The sequence below is a fragment of the Aquarana catesbeiana genome, linkage group LG03 (genome assembly GCF_042186555.1).
Source record: "Aquarana catesbeiana isolate 2022-GZ linkage group LG03, ASM4218655v1, whole genome shotgun sequence".
Lineage (NCBI taxonomy): Eukaryota > Metazoa > Chordata > Amphibia > Anura > Ranidae > Aquarana > Aquarana catesbeiana.
In genome coordinates this window covers 429,619,794-429,638,798 of record NC_133326.1, presented here as the reverse complement: position 1 = coordinate 429,638,798, position 19,005 = coordinate 429,619,794, and the positions used below count along the sequence as shown (strand labels likewise).

The 19,005-nt window shown below is 43.4% G+C and overlaps 1 protein-coding gene across 1 annotated transcript in view; it reads right to left on the bottom strand.

Moving 5' to 3' along the window:
• The window catches only part of HSPA9 (heat shock protein family A (Hsp70) member 9), a gene marked incomplete in the record, with an annotated part of 514,139 nt that overhangs the window by 367,468 nt on the left and 127,666 nt on the right, over positions 1 to 19,005 (bottom strand). Inside the window, 1 exon segment of the mRNA XM_073620776.1 lies at positions 12,720 to 12,901. Coding sequence (XP_073476877.1) covers positions 12,720 to 12,901 — 182 coding nt within the window.

Here is a 19,005-nt window from a genome sequence, read left to right as displayed (position 1 = left end):
GTGTACATCATAGGACATAGGACACAGAGTCTCAAGTATTTACTTAGTAGGTTATGGGCCTACCTTCAGGTGTTGACACTGGTACAACCAATTCAGGAAGTTGACTCCCCTGTATAACCCTTTCTCCTTCCAGGAGTACCTCAGTTTTTGTAGCCAAGCAAAATACTTACACTCCATAAAACAGAGGGGCGGGAGCTCTGTGTCCTATGATGTACTCCAAGAAAAGGATTTTACAGGTAAGCTGTTTTAAAAATCCTGTTTTCTTTATCATACATCATAAGACACAGAGCCTCAAGTATTTACTTAGTGAGATGTCCCATAGCAATGCTACTTGAGGGGAGGGAGACACAACCCGTAGGGCAACCCCCAGACCTGAGGACTTATACTGCTGCCTGCAGCAAACTGCACCCGAAGGCGATATCCTCATTCCATCTTACATCCACCAAATTTTGTGAATGTATGCACTGAAGACCAAGTCGCGGCCTTGCAGATCTGAGACATGGAGGCCTGGTGACGCACTGCCCAAGAAGCACCAACCGCTCTTGTAGAGTGCGCTTTAACTTGAAAGTGGGGAATCTTTCCCTTTAAATCATAAGTTTGAATTATAACTTGCCGAATCCACTTAGCGACAGTGGATTTCAACGCTGCCTGTCCTTTCTTAGGACCCTCCGGCAGAATAAATAAGACCCCAGTCTTACGAATCTGAGCAGTTTTCTTTAACTAGATTTTCACTGCTCTCACCACATCAAGTCAATGAAGTGACTTATCTTCCCTGAAACATGGTTTTGGGAAAAAACGATGGCAGGACAATATCTTCATTCAGATGAAACCCTGAAACCACTTTTGGCAAAAAGCCTGGACGAGGGCGTAACACCACTCTGTCCTCATGAATGATCAAATATGGCTCTTTACAGGAAAAAGCAGCCAATTCTGAAACCCTCCTTGCTGAGGATATAGCAATCAAAAATACCAGCTTCCTTGTCAAAAGGACTAAAGGAATATGCTGTATCGGTTCAAATGGCTGTTTTTGTAACACCGACAAAACTAAATTCAAGTCCCAAGGGTTAAGGGACTAAAGAATGCGTAGCAAGCGGTCTTTGAAATAAACTTGATAAGGCTGAGACTTGGCTCTTAATAGGACTCAGGGCCATTTCATCTCTACGCCTAATTGTAGAAAGGCAAGAATTCTGCCTATGATATATGGAAAAAACTAGCTAGAAAAATTGACTTTTTAGGCACACGGATAAGTCGTCTAAAAGTAATACGTTGTTTTTATTTGGTAAGCAGTTGATTAATAAGTGTAACATATAAATACATATAACATTCATAAGAAATGTTGCTATAAGCCCCACACAAACTTTGACACCACTTATTGTAGTCCCAAGGTATAGTAATACATTCAAATCGGACAACAATTAGAGTTCCCGGAGTACTATCCAAGTAAAGGAGGAATACTGTGGGGTCAGGGTGTGTATCCAGGCACAAAATTCATTCAGTTGCTCGACATGTTGCGCGTACAGAAACACTTCTTCAGGAAAATAACAGTCGTGTAATTGTCAAACGCAAGAAAACTAGTAGTATGTGGTTGGTAGGCAGATTTATGTAGATATGTCCAAGATGATAAATGAACACCAACACACAGGCAGCAACGGTGCTAATGATTAAGCCAGCATTAATCTGGTTATATAGTCTGTTTGGACACTGTAGAAAATTGGTATACAGCTCAGAGAGGTTGACACCTCTGAGAATCTGGAGCCAAAATGCATGGTGTGGATAGATCTCCTGGTGTCACATCAGCGTCTGCTGATGAATCAACTGCTTACCAAATAAAAACAACTTATTACTTTTAGACGACTTATCCGTGTGCCCAAAAGTCAATTTTTCTAGCCTTTTTTCCATTGCCCACTATTGGGACGCTGGCAACACTTATCTGTACACTCACAGTGTCACCCTGTGAGTGTACATAGTAACTAGCATCTTCTTTTCAATGCCTTTGATATATCCCCAAGGGTGCCAACCCTTGGATTAACACCAGGAAACATAAGCCTTCCAGACTAACATATAGCTCTGGAAACTGGCTTCCTAGCATCAAAGTAGAGACAACCTGCCTGGAAAGCCCACGTTTCTTCAGAATGTGGGTCTCAATAGCCAGGCCGTTAAATTTAGCGTTCGTAAAGTAGGATGGATTATCGGCCCCTGTGATAGCAGGTCTAGCCTTAGTGGGAGGGACCACGGGTCATCCGCTGCCATCTTCACGATTTCCGCGTACCATGACCTCCTAGGCCATGCTGGTGCTACCAGTATTGTCGGCTTTCTTTCCAGCTTGAGCCTGCAAAGAAGTCGAGGCAGCAATTGAATCGGGGGAAATGCATAGATCAGTGAAAACTGATCCCATGGGGTCACCAACGCATCTGTTCCGTATGCGAGTGGGTCCCTTGTCCTGGACACAAAAAGTTGACTAGCTTCGTATTGAATCTGGATGCTAGAAGGTCTACGTCCGGTGTCCCCCATCTTTGGCAAACAGCCTGAAAAATCTCGGGATGAAGAGACTATTCCCCCGGGAATAACCGCTGGCTACTTAAGTAGTCCGCCTGCCAATTCTCTACTCCCGGAATGAAAAAACTGCCGATAGGCATAGGACATTCTTTTCTGCCCAAGTTAGAATCTGGTTCACCTCTCTGAGCCGAAAGACTTTTGGTGCCCCTTTGGTGATTGATATATGCCAGAGTCGTGGCATTGTCAGATTGGATCCTGACAGGACAATTCTTTAGCCTGGAGGTCCAGGCTCTCAGAGCCAGATACACTGCCCAAATCTCTAGGATGTTGATGGGCAAAGGCTCTTCTGGTTCTTGACCACTGTCCCTGGACAGTAGTCTTCTCTAGTACTGCTCCCTAGCCTTAAAGGCTGGCATCTGACGGTACTACTTTCCAGATAATTGGTCTGAAGGACTTTCCCTTCAGCAGGTTCCAAGTTAGTAACCACCAACTGAGGCTTTGGGACACTCGAGGGGACAGCCGCATTGGCAAATCCAAAGCTTGAATCATCTTGTTCCAAGCAGACAGGATACGGTTTTGAAACAGTCTCAAATGGAATTGGTCTTGTTTCAAGCGAGCCACTGACTGGTCTATTAATTGATCGTCTAAGTAAGCCAAGACAGTTATGCCCTGTCCCCTTAACCTGGCTAGAGGTGGGGCTAGTACTTTTGTGAATACCCGGGATGCTGTAGCAAGCCCGAAGGGCAAGGCTACAAACTGAAAGTGCTGTCCTACTTCGAACCGCAAAAACCTCTGGTGAGGAGGAAATATAGGGACATGCAGATATGCATCTCTGATGTCAATGGATGCCAGAAGTTCTCCTTGTAGGATGGAAACTAGTGACTTGACTGACTCCATGCGAAAGGAGCGGATCTTCAGGAATTGATTTAGATTCCATAGATATAGAATTGGTCTGACAACCCCATTTGGCTTTGGTACCGAAAACAGGTTTGAGTAAAACCCCAAACCTTGCTCGTGTGGGAATCTGTATGATCACCCCTTGAGCCAATAATCGGTATAATGCTTACAACAGGGATTGCCTTTTCCCTGGATCCTTGGGAACCTTTGATCTCAGAAAGCGAGACGGTGGAAACTCTCGAAATTCTGGCTTGTATCCTAGAGACACTGTGGAGAGAGTCCATCTGTCCTGAATTTCCCTTTGCCAGACTTCTGAGTATCTCAGAAGTCTTCCCCCCCCCCACCTTGGTGAGGGGCGATGCCTCTTCATGACAAGGCCTTGGTATTCTGCTTTGCAGACTTGCGGCCCCAGGTCTTCCCTTGTGCCTGGGTTTGACCCTGAGGTCTCCCTCTAGAGTGACGTCGGAGACAGTCGCCCCTGCCTAGAGCTGGATGCACCTAGCGTGGGAAAAAAAGTGCAGCTAAACGAAGGATGTTTATAATTTTTTTTGACTGGCAAAAGAGTACTCTTTCCGCTAGAAATTGTTTGGATGCATTTATCCAAACTATCGCCAAATAGTTGTTCTCCCTTAAAGTGAAAACTAGTTAGAAGGTTCTTGCAAGGCGCTTCAGCTGACCAACCCTTTAACTAAAGGGTCCTTTGCATGTGTAGTACAAGCGCAAGGCATGATACCTGAGGAATAGAATCCTTCATAGCATCTATGGCAAAACATAATGCTTTTGGTAGCTCGGCCAACTCCGGGCCTGTTGTGCAGGGAACTCATTAAGAGCATCTGTGAACTGGTCCTTAAAAGACTGACAGATGCCTATAGCTGCAATTGCAGGCTGAGTCACGGTCCCTGCTAAAGAAAGAGGATCTCAACAGGCCTTCTAACTTTTTATCTGTTGGATCTTTAAGCATATGTGCATTGTCTACTGGACAAGTTAAACTTTTATTCACACTGGAAATTGCAGCATCAACTGCTGGAACTTTCCATCTTTTTGTGAATTTTTCCTTCATAGGATAGAGAATTGATAATCTCTTTGGAGGGGAAAAATGCTTATCTGGATGATCCAATTCGGTATAAATAAGCTTTTCTAGTAATGCGTGGATAGGAAACGCATGCAAAGGCTGTAAAGGTTTCAGGGAACCCAAGGAGGAGACCAGACCTTCAGCTAACTCTGTTAGGGGTAGCATGAAAGCGGAGAAAACCATCTCTGTAAGGCTCTGTACTTCAGACTGTGAAGCTGAAACATCACGTATTGTTTCAGGGGCGTGGTCCCTGAAGACGCACGTTTGACGAAACATCGGGCGGAGCAAAGGGACGAGTGACGCATTGGAGAGAACGGAGGAGCGGCGGCCATCTTACTGGTAGGAAGCGCTGGTCGCTTTCCTTTTTTGCCTGACATACTTCTTACATGCGAGTTTTTATTCGTGAGTTTATGATGAATAACGTAGTTTCTGCTTGGAATGTCTGCGCAATGAGTTCTTTTTCATTGCCTTGCATATGTGATTATCGTGCTATGTCTTTGGAGTGCACTTTCATGGCTAAACCATCCTGGGGAAAGGCATATATATTTCATGGTCGATCAGTGGAGTGAGGATTTCTAGGCATCAAGGGGAGTTTCTTTTGATTGTGAGTAAACGTGGATACAACCTACTAATGCTGTGCTGTATAACCCATTTGCTGATGGTAAGGATCAGTTTTTTTGGGTGTTGGTGATGGGTTCTTTCCTTTTCATCTCAACAAAGATTCCTCATTAACAGATTCAGAATTAAAACAAATTTGGAACTTTCCTCATTATTGAGCATACAAACTTTTGTATTATTTTCGCTTTTTAATAGCGCTACACCTATACCCCATATTTTTGTTATTGTACCCAACAATATTGTGTTAGCGCAACAAATCTGATTTGTACAGGCAAAACCTTGTTCCTGAATCGAGGTCCAGGTACAATCCTATGGCCTCAGTGGCGAGGATGGATCCGGTTGTGGAGGTTTTTTAAATGCAGCATGCAGGGGCGTTGCTAGGGGGTGGCTATTGGGGCTATAGCCCCAAATCTGGGGCCCATAGCCCCGAGTCTCTTGCCACAGGGTGCCTGCCTAACCAGCGGGTTGCAGCTGCTGCAGCAGGCGAGCTGGCTGCATGAGAGAGGCGGAGGAGAGGAAAGAAGCGAGCTCTTCACAGCCTCGCCTCTTCACTTTGGGAGCGAGGTATGGCGAGCAGCAGAGAGATGACAATCTCTCACTGTCCGCCACAAATCGGCGCACTTCCGCCCTCACAGCACGGTCATCGTGGAGCTCCACTTTGAAGCAAGGGGGTCTGGCTGCAATGTCGGAGGTGCGACGGGGAGCAGCGAGATGACATCTCTCACTGCCCACCCCGCATCACCGCTCTCCTGCTCTTCCTAAATGGACCAGTGCTGTCAGCCTGCCACCAATGCAGCGTCAATGCACATTTGGTGGCACTGGCTGGCATGGCAAGTGACAACCCACATCTGGTGGCCGGTGACGTGGCAAGTGACAATCTGCAAATGGTGGCAAGAGATGTGGCAAGTGAATCTGCAAATGGTGGCAAGAGACAATCCACATCTGCTGCCAGGTGAAAATGGCAAGTGACAATCTACCTCTGGTGACAGGTGACATGACAAGTGACAATCCACATCTAGTGGCAGGTGACGGTGGCAAGTAACACGCTGCATCTGGTGACAGGCGACGGTGGCAAGTAACACCCAGGGCTCCCACTAATTCTGCAGTTTAGTGAGTTGAACCACTTCATTATATATTAGAATGTAACAATAGAAATAATGCACTTTAACCACTTGACGACCGCCTCACGCCGATTTACGTCGGCAAGGTGACACGGACAGGCAAAATCACGTATATATACGTGATTTGCCTTCCACGGGTGGGGGGTCCGATCGGACCCCCCCCCCCCCCCCGGTGCCCGAGGCGGTCGTCTTTTGTCCAGCGGCGATCAGAGGTGAGGGGGAGACCATCCGTTCGTGGCCCCCCCCCTCACGATCGCCGCCGGCCAATCAGATCACTTCCTTTGCTGCTGTATGCTAAACAGCAGCAAAGGAAATGATGTCATCTCTCCTCGGCTCGGTATTCCGTTGCAGCGCCAAGGAGAGAAGACTTCACTGTGAGTGCACCAACACTACACAACACAGTAGAACATGCCAGGCACACAAAACACCCCGATTCCCCCCCCCCCCCCCCCCCGATCGCCCCCCCCTCCCTGTCACAAACTGACACCAGCAGTTTTTTTTTTTTTTTTTTTTTTCTGATTACTGCATGGTGTCAGTTTGTGACAGTTGCAGTGTTGGGACAGTGAATATTAGCCCCCTTTAGGTCTAGGATACCCCCCTAATAAAGTTTTAACCCCTTGATCACCCCCCGTCACCAGTGTCGCTAAGCGATCATTTTTCTGATCGCTGTATTAGTGTCGCTGGTGATGCTAGTTAGGGACCTAAATATTTAGGTTCGCCGTCAGCGTTTTATAGCGACAGGGACCCCCATATACTACCTAATAAATGTTTTAACCCCTTGATGGCCCCCTAGTTAACCCTTTCACCACTCATCACCGTATAAGTGTTACGGGTGACGCTGGTTAGTTTGTTTATTTTTTTTAGTGTCAGGGCACCCGCCGTTTATTACCGAATAAAGGTTTAGCCCCCTGATCGCCCGGCGGTGATATGCGTCGCCCCAGGCAGCGTCAGATTAGCGCCAGTACCGCTAACACCCACGCACGCAGCATACGCCTCCCTTAGTGGTATAGTATCTGATCGGATCAATATCTGATCCGATCAGATCTATACTAGCGTCCCCAGCAGTTTAGGGTTCCCAAAAACGCAGTGTTAGCGGGATCAGCCCAGATACCTGCTAGCACCTGCGTTTTGCCCCTCCGCCCGGCCCAGCCCACCCAAGTGCAGTATCGATCGATCACTGACACTTACAAAACACTAAATGCATAACTGCAGCGTTCGCAGAGTCAGGCCTGATCCCTGCCATCGCTAACAGTTTTTTTGGTAGTATTTTGGTGAACTGGCAAGCACCAGCCCCAAGCAGCGTCAGATTAGCGCCAGTACCGCTAACACCCACGCACGCACCGTACACCTTCCTTAGTGGTATAGTATCTGAACGGATCAATATCTGATCCGATCAGATCTATACTAGCGTCCCCAGCAGTTTAGGGTTCCCAAAAACGCAGTGTTAGCGGGATCAGCCCAGATACCTGCTAGCACCTGCATTTTGCCACTCCGCCCGGCCCAGCTCAGCCCACCCAAGTGCAGTATCGATCGATCACTGTCACTTACAAAACACTAAACGCATAACTGCAGTGTTCGCAGAGTCAGGCCTGATCCTTGCGATTGCTAACAGTTTTTTTGGTAGCTTTTTATTGAACTGGCAAGCGCCAGCGGCCTAGTACACCCTGGTCGTAGTCAAACCAGCACTGCAGTAACACTTGGGGACGTGGCGAGTCCCATAAGTGCAGTTCAAGCTGGTGAGGTGGCAAGCACAAGTAGTGTCCCGCTGCCACCAAAAAGACAAACACAGGCCCGTCGTGCCCATAGTGCCCTTCCTGCTGCATTCGCCAATCCTAATTGGGAACCCACCACTTCTGCAGCACCCGTACTTCCCCCATTCACATCCCCAACCAAATGCAGTCGGCTGCATGAGAGGCATTTTCTTTATGTCCTCCCGAGTACCCCTACCCAACGAACCCCCAAAAAAGATGTCGTGTCTGCAGCAAGCGCGGATATAGGCGTGACACCCGCTATTATTGTCCCTCCTGTCCTGACAATCCTGGTCTTTGCATTGGTGAATGTTTTGAACGCTACCATTCATTAGTTGAGTATTAGCGTAGGGTACAGCATTGCACAGACTAGGCACACTTTCACAGGGTCTCCCAAGATGCCATCGCATTTTGAGAGACCCGAACCTGGAACCGGTTACCGTTATAAAAGTTAGTTACAAAAAAAGTATAAAAAGTATAAAAAAGTATAAAAAGTATAAAATATATATATATATATATATAAAATAAAAAAAAATAGTTGTCGTTTTATTGTTCTCTCTCTCTTGTTCTGCTCTTTTTTACTGTATTCTATTCTGCAATGTTTTATTGTTATTATGTTTTATCATGTTTGCTTTTCAGGTATGCAATTTTTTATACTTTACCGTTTACTGTGCTTTATTGTTAACCATTTTTTTGTCTTCAGGTACGCCATTCACGACTTTGAATGGTTATACCAGAATGATGCCTGCAGGTTTAGGTATCATCTTGGTATCATTCTTTTCAGCCAGCGGTCGGCTTTCATGTAAAAGCAATCCTAGCGGCTAATTAGCCTCTAGACTGCTTTTACAAGCCGTGGGAGGGAATGCCCCCCCACCGTCTTCCGTGTTTTTCTCTGGCTCTCCTGTCTCAACAGGGAACCTGAGAATGCAGCCAGTGATTCAGCCAGCTGACCATAGAGCTGATCAGAGACCAGAGTGGCTCCAAACATCTATGGCCTAAGAAACCGGAAGCTACGAGCATTTTATGACTTAGATTTCGCCAGATGTAAATAGCGCCATTGGGAAATTGGGGAAGCATTTTATCACACCGATCTTGGTGTCATCAGATGCTTTGAGGGCAGAGGAGAGATCTAGGGTCTAATAGACCCCAATTTTTTCAAAAAAGAGTACCTGTCACTACCTATTGCTATCATAGGGGATATTTACATTCCCCGAGATAACAATAAAAATGATTAATAAAAAAAAAAAAAAAAAAAAAAAAAAAAAAAAAAAGCACCCCTGTCTCCCCTTGCTCTCGCGCTAAGGCGAACGCAAGCGGTGGTCTGTCGTCAAACGTAAACAGCAATTGCACCATGCATATGAGGTATCGCCGCGAAGGTCAGATCGAGGGCAGTAATTTTTGCAGTAGACCTCCTCTGTAAATCTAAAGTGGTAACCTGTAAAGGCTTTTAAAAATGTATTTATTTTGTTGCCACTGCACGTTTGTGCGCAATTTTAAAGCACGTCATGTTTGGTATCCATGTACTCGGCCTAAGATCATCTTTTTTATTTCATCAAACATTTGGGCAATATAGTGTGTTTTAGTGCATTAAAATTTTAAAAAAAGTGTGTTTTTTCCCCAAAAAATGCGTTTGAAAAATCGCTGCACAAATACTGTGTGAAAAAAAAAATGAAACACCCACCTTTTTAATCTGTAGGGCATTTGCTTTAAAAAAATATATAATGTTTGGGGGTTCAAAGTAATTTTTTGGCAAAAAAAAAATAACTTTTTCATGTAAACAAAAAAAGTGTCAGAAAGGGCTTTGTCTTCAAGTGGTTAGAAGAGTGAGTGATGTGTGACATAAGCTTCTAAATGTTGTGCATAAAATGCCAGGACAGTTCAAAACCCCCCCAAATGACCCCATTTTGGAAAGCAGACACCCCAAGCTATTTGCTGAGAGGTATAGTGAGTATTTTGCAGACCTCACTTTTTGTCACAAAGTTTTGAAAATTGAAAAACGAAAAAAAAAAAAAAGTTTTTTCTGGTCTTTCTTCATTTTCAAAAACAAATGAGAGCTGCAAAATACTCACCATGCCTCTCAGCAAATAGCTTGGGGTGTCTACTTTCCAAAATGGGGTCATTTGGGGGGGGTTTGTGCCACCTGGGCATTCCATGGCCTCCGAAACTGTGATAGGCAGTGAAGAGTGAAATCAAAAATTTACACCCTTAGAAATCCTGAAGGCGGTGCTTGGTTTTCGGGGCCCCGTACGCGGCTAAGCTCCCAAAAAGTCCCACACATGTGGTATCCCCATACTCAGGAGAAGCAGCTGAATGTATTTTGGGGTGCAATTCCACATAGGCCCATGGCCTGTGTGAGCAATATATCATTTAGTGACAACTTTTTGTAAATTTTTTTTTTTTTTTTTTTTGTCATTATTTAATCACTTGGGACAAAAAAAAATAAATATTCAATGGGTTCAACATGCCTCTCAGCAATTTCCTTGGGGTGTTTACTTTCCAAAATGGGGTCATTTGGGGGGGTTTTGTACTGCCCTGCCATTTTAGCACCTCAAGAAATGACATAGGCAGTCATAAACTAAAAGCTGTGTAAATTACAGAAAATGTACCCTAGTTTGTAGACGCTATAACTTTTGCGCAAACCAATAAATATATGCTTATTGACATTTTTTTTTACCAAAGACATGTGGCCGAATACATTTTGGCCTAAATGTATGACTAAAATTTAGTTTATTGGATTTTTTTTTTATAACAAAAAGTAGAAAATATCATTTTTTTTCAAAATTTTCGGTCTTTTTCCGTTTATAGCGCAAAAAATAAAAACTGCAGAGGTGATCAAATACCATCAAAAGAAAGCTCTATTTGTGGGAAGAAAAGGACGCAAATTTCGTTTGGGTACAGCATTGCATGACCGCGCAATTAGCAGTTAAAGCGACGCAGTGCCAAATTGGAAAAAGACCTCTGGTCCTTAGGCAGCATAATGGTCCGGGGCTCAAGTGGTTAATCACCCTGACACCATATCAACCATTATTCCATGATGATTGATGCGCCAACATCAGCCATCGCCCGTGAAAAATTGCTTACCACTGGTCCCCCCCTCTGCGGGCATGCAAAAAGGTTGGTGACCGCTGCTATGGGCTCTAGCCCCAGATCTTTTGCAGACCTAGCAACTCCCCTGCCAGCATGGATCCCTCCTTTGAGCTCCTCAGAGCACATCTTCACTCGTGACCAACACCTTTAGACACTGGCAAAAAAAAAAAAAACTGAGGTACTCTGGGAAGGAGGAGGTGTTATATAGCGGAGTCAACTTCCTGTATTGGTTATACCAGTGTCAACACCTGAAGGTAGGCCCATAACCCACTAAGTAAATACTTGAGGCTCTGTGTCCTATGATGTACGATAAAGAAAATCCATTTTTCTTTATTGTACATCACGGACACAGAGCACCATAATAATGACTATCTAGGATGTCATAAAGCAATGCCCCTGAGGGGAAGGAGACACTATTATAGAAACTGCCACCAAAGGAGGCCCTACTCTCATTTGTAATACGCTGAGGCCAAAGGCAGTATTTTCTACACAATTGACATGGACCTGGTAAAAACCCTGTAGATGTATAAACCAAAGACCAAATAGTGGTCTTGTACCCCTGGGACACCAACATCCGATGATGGATGGCCCGAGATACTCCCACACCTGGCAGAGAATCTCTACCGAGAAAAAAATATTTTTTTTTGCCATTTAAACCATAGGCATCATTGATAAACTGGCAGATCCACTCCTAAATATTTGACATGGATGCCTCCTGCCCTTCCTGGGCTCTTCTGGCAGCACAACTAGGATTCCTGACTTGTGACGACAACTCAAGTAGACCCTGAGCGTCTGAACTACCTCTAAAGTAGGTAGCGATCTTTCTTCTGCCGATTGTGGATTTAGGAGAAAATAAAAGACAAGACACTGTCCTGATTCAAATGAAAAACTAGAAATCACTTTAAGAAAAATGGATGAGGACGCAACATCACCTTGTGATGTGAGACCAAGAATGGCTCCCTGCATGAAAAAGCTGCCAAAACTGACACTACACTTCGTGAAGTGATAGAAACCAAAGAAGCCACCTTCTGAGAAAAAAGGACCAACAGAATCCCCTGATTGGCTCAAAAAGTGGGCTCTGCAAGGACAGTCAAGACCAATTCAAGTCTCAAAGACACAAGAATGGCCGACAGGCGGGACTGTCCAAGTTACATATAATATTTGTACATACATACTATATGAGGTATGAAAAAAAAAAAAAAAAAAAAAAAATCAATAGGGACGATCCCTGACCCTTAACAGTACTTAAGGCCCAACTCCTTCCTTCTACCTGTGTACATGTGATTTTTTCATTTATTTTTAATAAGTTTGCAAGTTTCAAACAAACTTCTTTCACGTTGTCATAATGGGGTATGATTTATAGAATTTTGAGGAAAAGAATGAGTTTAATCCATTTATACTTAACTTTCACGATGCTCTCTTCACCAAATCTCTTGCGTTTTGGCCAGATCACCTTCCAGAGGACTCTACATATACAAGAGCAGCCTAATCGGAGTCACTGCACTTCACTTAATAAGGTAAACTGGGCTTAGGATCCAGTATCTCCAACCAATCCCTTTAAGAACACTGAGGCTGGAAACACGTGCATGCATGGTAACATGCATAGGTGTTAATGGGCCCATATAGTTCCCCTTTATTAAACCAAGTCAGCCACAAAAGGAAGTAGAAATTGGCTCTTACATATCTTTTTGTACTTCAGCATCATCGAAGCGACGACCAATAAGGCGTTTCGTAGCATAAAATGTGTTGTTGGGATTTGTCACCGCTTGCCTCTTGGCTGGCATTCCAACTAGTCGTTCCCCATCGGCTGAAAAGGCAACAACAGAAGGAGTTGTTCTGGCACCTTCTGAGTTTTCAAGAACCTGAAAAAAAAAAAAAAAAAAAAGGAAGAAGTTAAGAAAGGTGATCGGCCAAATTAAGCAAGGTTTCTGTATGATCAACATCCTACATTGTATCTTAGATGGGGGTGGGGGAGGGGAAAAAAAAAAAAAAAAAAAACACACCCCACGCACCCTACCATAGCATGTTCCCAAAGTACCAAACTATATAATATTTAGCTACACTGTAATTTTGCCAACATACTACCTTCCCAGTATAAAATGTTGAAAGAATGCTGTGAACATTTGCACTTAAGGGTTTAATTAAAAAGGTCAAATACCAATGCTAAAAGTATACCTGGTCTTAGAAATAGGCAATATGCGAGTTCAAACTTAAACGGATTGTACATTCACAAATGGTATGTTATTTATGTACTGTAGGCGTCTTATGTTTATGATATATTTATGAGTTCACAGATCACCCAGTCTTCCTGCTGATCTTACTTAGATATGTAGATGATTACTGAAGTAGATATATTATATCTATGGATGAAGGCTCGGGTGAAGGATTAGAAGAGGTAGGAGGAGAGACCTTTTGAGACACCCCACATGAGACCGTACCCCCTTACAAAGACAAGAATGACCATCTAGAACACGCAAATTATCAAACCAGAGATTCTGGTAGGAGGGAAAACCAATATGGACCCCCATAGAAGAGATCCCAATTAACCCCAAGATTTACTATCCCTACCAATAACAGATTCTCCCCCCCCTCAGAAGAGGGGGACAATATACCCCACACCGTAATTTCAATCAGGGGAGAAGGTTTGTGGAAGAAAGGGATTTTTCCAGAGAGATGGAACGATCACAGCCCACAAAAGGCACCAGGATGGAGGGGGTACCATGGAAATATAGGAAGACCGCAGAGATGGCGCTGACCTCCCAGGAATATAAAGCGGAATCATGGGTTTAATGGGAATCAGATATCCATATCCACAGAGAGAAGGGACACATACGGAATGGATGGGTCGACAATCAAGAGAGGGAATCGGGACAAACACAGAATCATAGAAAAAGAGGAAACAGACAATAGGAAAACGAGGGAGGAAGAAAAAGGGAATATTAGGAGCTGGAATTTTTATTTTGAGTGATGAAAATTCTTCTGAAAAAAATGAGAATTTTAGATTTGGGTCTAGTTTGCTTCAGATAAGAATATGGACAAATTCAAGGTCTACATTGACCTACAGAAATTTCTGAGAAAAATTAACTTGAAAAAACACTTTGCCATGAATGTAGAACAGAAACCACCAGAATGTACAGAATTTATTCAAACTACACTAGAAAATCTAAAAATAAGAATATTTGGAAAACAATTAAGGATATAGGAAGTAGTGTGATCAGATTGGGAAGGATCCAGAGACACCTGACGGAGCCATTTGAGGGTCCCAGTCATCTTGCGGAGCAGCGCGACGGAGCTGGCCAGCAGCAGGACTCAGACGCGGAGCAGAGACTTCTAACATTCCAGGCCTGGTGTGGTGAGAGGGCGGACCCCCAGAAGTTATTTAACGCACTTAACATACTTAGACTCATACCATAGTGTTGCTGAGACCTTCTGCAGAGGGGTCTCATTCAAATAGAATGAGTTCAAGCAGGCCTAAAGCCTATACTTTACTAAGAGCTGACACTGTGGCGGTTCAAAGATGACTATACCAGAGGCAGTTATAAGTGTGTGCACCGCAGGAACTGTTCTAAATCATCAGCTTATGTTACTTCTTTGCTTGTTAAACCCTTGGATTACAAACAAGCACTGTAGTATAATAGCTAGCAGAAGACAGAAGACCAGAGACTACAACTTTTACTGAGAGGTCTTGTGTTCAGTTACAGTAACAAAGGACCACATCATAACTCAAGGGGGAGCTCTTGAGCAAACTGTACTGTGTTGTGTTTGATAACCTTGCATTTGTGTGCTTAGTGCAGTGTGCTGGAAGTGGGAAGGTACCCAGTGTCAAGGCATTGTCACTCTGGGCACTAGTCCCATTTGAAGACGTGCCTGCAGGGGTCATTCAAGAAATCTTTACATAATATGTGAATACTTATCGCATTGTCCTATTACGTTTGTGTGACAGTGCAGTTATTGTAACCACTGTTTTATACCAGTCTCAGTAAAATTACACTCTGGTTAATTACAATTGGTGTGAAGTGTTGATCATTCTCCTACAGGTGGAACAACAGATACCCAGGTAATGGTAAAGGTACATTATTGGTATATTGTTATTGTGAGATTGTCCTTTTTTGTTTATCTTCACACCAAAACTGTTCCACAGCTGTGTCAAGTGGCTTGAGCCAAAGTTATTAGGGGTGGAATAGCAGAGTACAGGCCCAATCATATCAGCAGCACCTTCAGGGGTCAGTGCTACACTAGTATAGTACAGAAAGATGGTCTGAAGGGAGTAGAAAGGGCGTGACACGGGAATACAGAATTAAAACAAGAGCAGATAGAGTTTATTCTTGAGGGCCTTGAAATGGCCATGGAGAGTACCTACTTTTGGTACAAGAAGAATTTTTATATGTCCAAACCAAAAGGTGTGGCAATGGGAGCTCGGTATGCTCCCAGTGTCACCAACCTCTTTATGACTATGTGGGAAGGAGGACATATTAACAGACGTGAAGGACCCCAACTAAAACTCTACCAAAGATACATAGATGTCATTTTATGGGAAAGGTCAGTAGAATCTTTGGAGGCCTTTTTTGGCGATATCAAGCATAACAAATATGGCATTTCCTTTACCGGTAGCTGGGACCACCAACAGATAGATTACATACTAGAAATTTCTTCAAACCAACAAATCGTAATGATACATACCAACCTCATGTTGCCATCCAAAATGGAAAGGGAATATTCCCAAAGGTCAACTAATGAGGTTACAAAGAAACTAACTATACCTTAAAAGATTTCGAAATGCAAGCTGATGCTATGATAAAGAAATTTGAGGAGAAAGGATACCAAAAGAACTTAGTGAAATTGAAAAATTAAGTAAGAAATATAAGCAGGAATACACTCTTGGTGAAGAAAGATAAGAATGCAGAACTGTATACAGAAGTGGCCCTTATCACTGGGTTTAACAGTACCAATCAGCTGAATATATTGTGAGGAAGTACTGGCCTATTCTGAAATCCGATAGGGTCTTATCCAAGATTCTCCCAAAGAAACCCAGATGTGTGTACAAAAGAGCCCCTACTCTTAGGAACCATCAGGTTCATAATAGCATAGACGCCCCAAAGACCGTAAAATTGTTATTGGACATGAAAGGGTTTTATAGATGCCAGAAATGTTTACCATGTAGAGTAAGGCTACGTTTCCACTAGTGCGGCTTGTCATGCGACTTGGGACTGCAAAGTCACATGACAAGTCATAACCCATGATTTCCAATGGGTACCATTCAGATCTGTGCGACTTCATGTCACAGTGACTATAAAGTAGTCCCTGCAATACTTTGGTCCTACTTTGATGTGACTTAAGGTCCATAGACCTCAAGAATACACAGGCATTGTTTCGAGTCGCATAAAAATCACAGTAAAATAGCGTGACTTTCAGCTCGCAATAGTGGAAACCTAGGCTAAAGCAAGAAACCACAGAGAGAAAAAAAAAAAGAATCCTTTAGATCTGGAGTAACAAAGAAAGAATAACGAATGAGAATTACATGCAACAGTATGCACGTCACCTATGTCATTGAATGTCCATGCCGTTTACAGTATTAGGCAGACCTACCAGGCCTTTACGTGTGAAGATTAGGCAACACAAATAGAAGGAAAGGCTACCCTAAACATAATCTCTCTAGACACTAACAGCTTCAGCCCAGGAAGATTTGGCTGCTGAATGACCAAGCCATTTTTTGTGATTGGGCACTGCGTCGCTTTAACTGACAAACGTGCAGTTGCACCCAAACAAAATGGACGTCTTTTTTCACAACTAGAGCTTTCTTTTGGCGGTATTTGATCATCTCTGCAGTTATTTTTTGTGCTTTCAAACAAAACAAAAAAGGGCAACAATTTTGAAAAAACCCACAATATTTTGTACTTTTTGCTATAATAAATATCCCCATTTTTTAAAAAATAAAAAGCGAATTTCTCCGTTTAGGCTGATATGTATTCTTCTACATATTTTTGATAATTAAAATCACAATAAGCATATATTGGTTTGTGCAAAAGTTAAAGCCCCTACAAAATAGGGGATAGATTTATAGCATTTGTATTATTTTTTTTACTAGTAATATGCGATTTTTATTGTGACTGCCTAATTATGGTGGACACATCGGACACTTTTGGCACATTTTTGGGACCATTGGCATTTATATACAGTGATCAGTGCTATAAAAATGCACTGATTACTGTAAAAAGGTCACTGGCAGGGAAGGGGTTAACACTAGGGGGCAATCAAGGGGTTAACTGCGTTCCCTCTCTCTGTTCTAACTGAAGGGAGAGATGACAGATCGCTTTTCATACTTTGTATGAACACACGATCAGTCTCTTCTCCCCTCAGAGAATCAGGATCTGTGTGTACACACACAGATCCCGAATCTCGGTGTGTCATGAGCGATCGTGGGAGCCCAGCAGTCGGCTCCGGGGGAGAGAAGCGGGCGCACGCCCCTAGTGGCCACAGGGTGAAGCGACGTAACAATGTCGTTTCGCCCAGCCGTGCCATTCTGCCGCAGTAAAACTGCAGCGGCTGGTTGGCAAGTGGTTAAAGAGGTACACCAGAAGGACCCCACAGGACTTATATTCTATGGGATAGATCAGATAAAAGACCACTGGAGAGGCAACAATAAAAGGAAAAAAAAAGTGTCACAAAATGAGACTAGGTGGATATATAGGTTGGGGTCTCTATCCTGGAGGCCTGAATATTGACCTCAACCGTTTCATATCAAACTTCTAAAAACCCATGATAGGGACCTGACTCCTGGCATATACACCTTTGACCACTAGGTTTGCCCAACTCTGCAGGTTCTCTCAAAGTATTTTCTGATAAGGTACTCGCTTTTTCTAAGGATATATTAGCTAGGCCCATACCATAGGAATTTCATATATAGAGTTGTAAAAAAAAAAAAAAATGTATTTTTTATATATATATATATATATATATATATATATATATATATATATATATATATATATATATATATATATTATTTATTTATTTCAGGTACTTATATAGCGCCGTCAATTTACGCAGCGCTTTTACATATACATTGTACATTCACATCAGTCCCTACCCTCAAGGAGCTTACAATCTAAGGTCCCTAACTCACATTCATACATACTAGGGACAATTTAGACAGGATCCAATTAACCTACCAGCATGTCTTTGGAGTGTGGGAGGAAACCGGAGTACCCGGAGGAAACCCACGCAGGCACAGGGAGAACATGCAAACTCCAAGCAGGTAGTGTCGTGGTTGGGATTCGAACCAGTGACCCTTCTTACTGCTAGGCGAGAGTGCTACCACTACACCACTGTGCCACCCATATATATACACACACAGTGGAACCTTGGTTAACGAGTAACACTGTTAACGAGCATTTTGAAAGACTAGCAACTTTTTTTTTTTTAAATCCTGCCTGTTTGCAAGTGTTGTCTCGCAAAACTAGCAGAATTCAAGCTAATGTGGTGTGCAGTACCGCATTTGGCCAGAGGTGCGGGGGCGCAGGTGACACTAGTTACGGGTCAGAGCCATTCGGAAATACACGGAAACACTCCGATGATACTACTATACTTGCTGATAATATAGTATGCAAATATGCCTGTCATTTCTTTTTGACCACTGGGGGCGCAGATACCTATGCAATCCTTTATTCATCCGTCGATAAATTATAACAACCTTGCTAATCTATTAGCCGTTATAAATAGGGATGCTCTTTGGTGTTAGCTTGCACCTTTAAAGATTACATATGGCCCAATCCTTTTCATCTTTGATTGCAATGGATGATGGGAATGCTGTCACTGCAATTTCGCATACTATACAAGACGTGAGGTGTACCAAGATGACGCTGCATCTGACGAAACGCAATCACGTCATTTCCGGTTTTAGCATACTCCATCTGTGGAACGCATGCTGTCCCAAGCCTGTGGATTGTATATGAGCATATATGAGAAT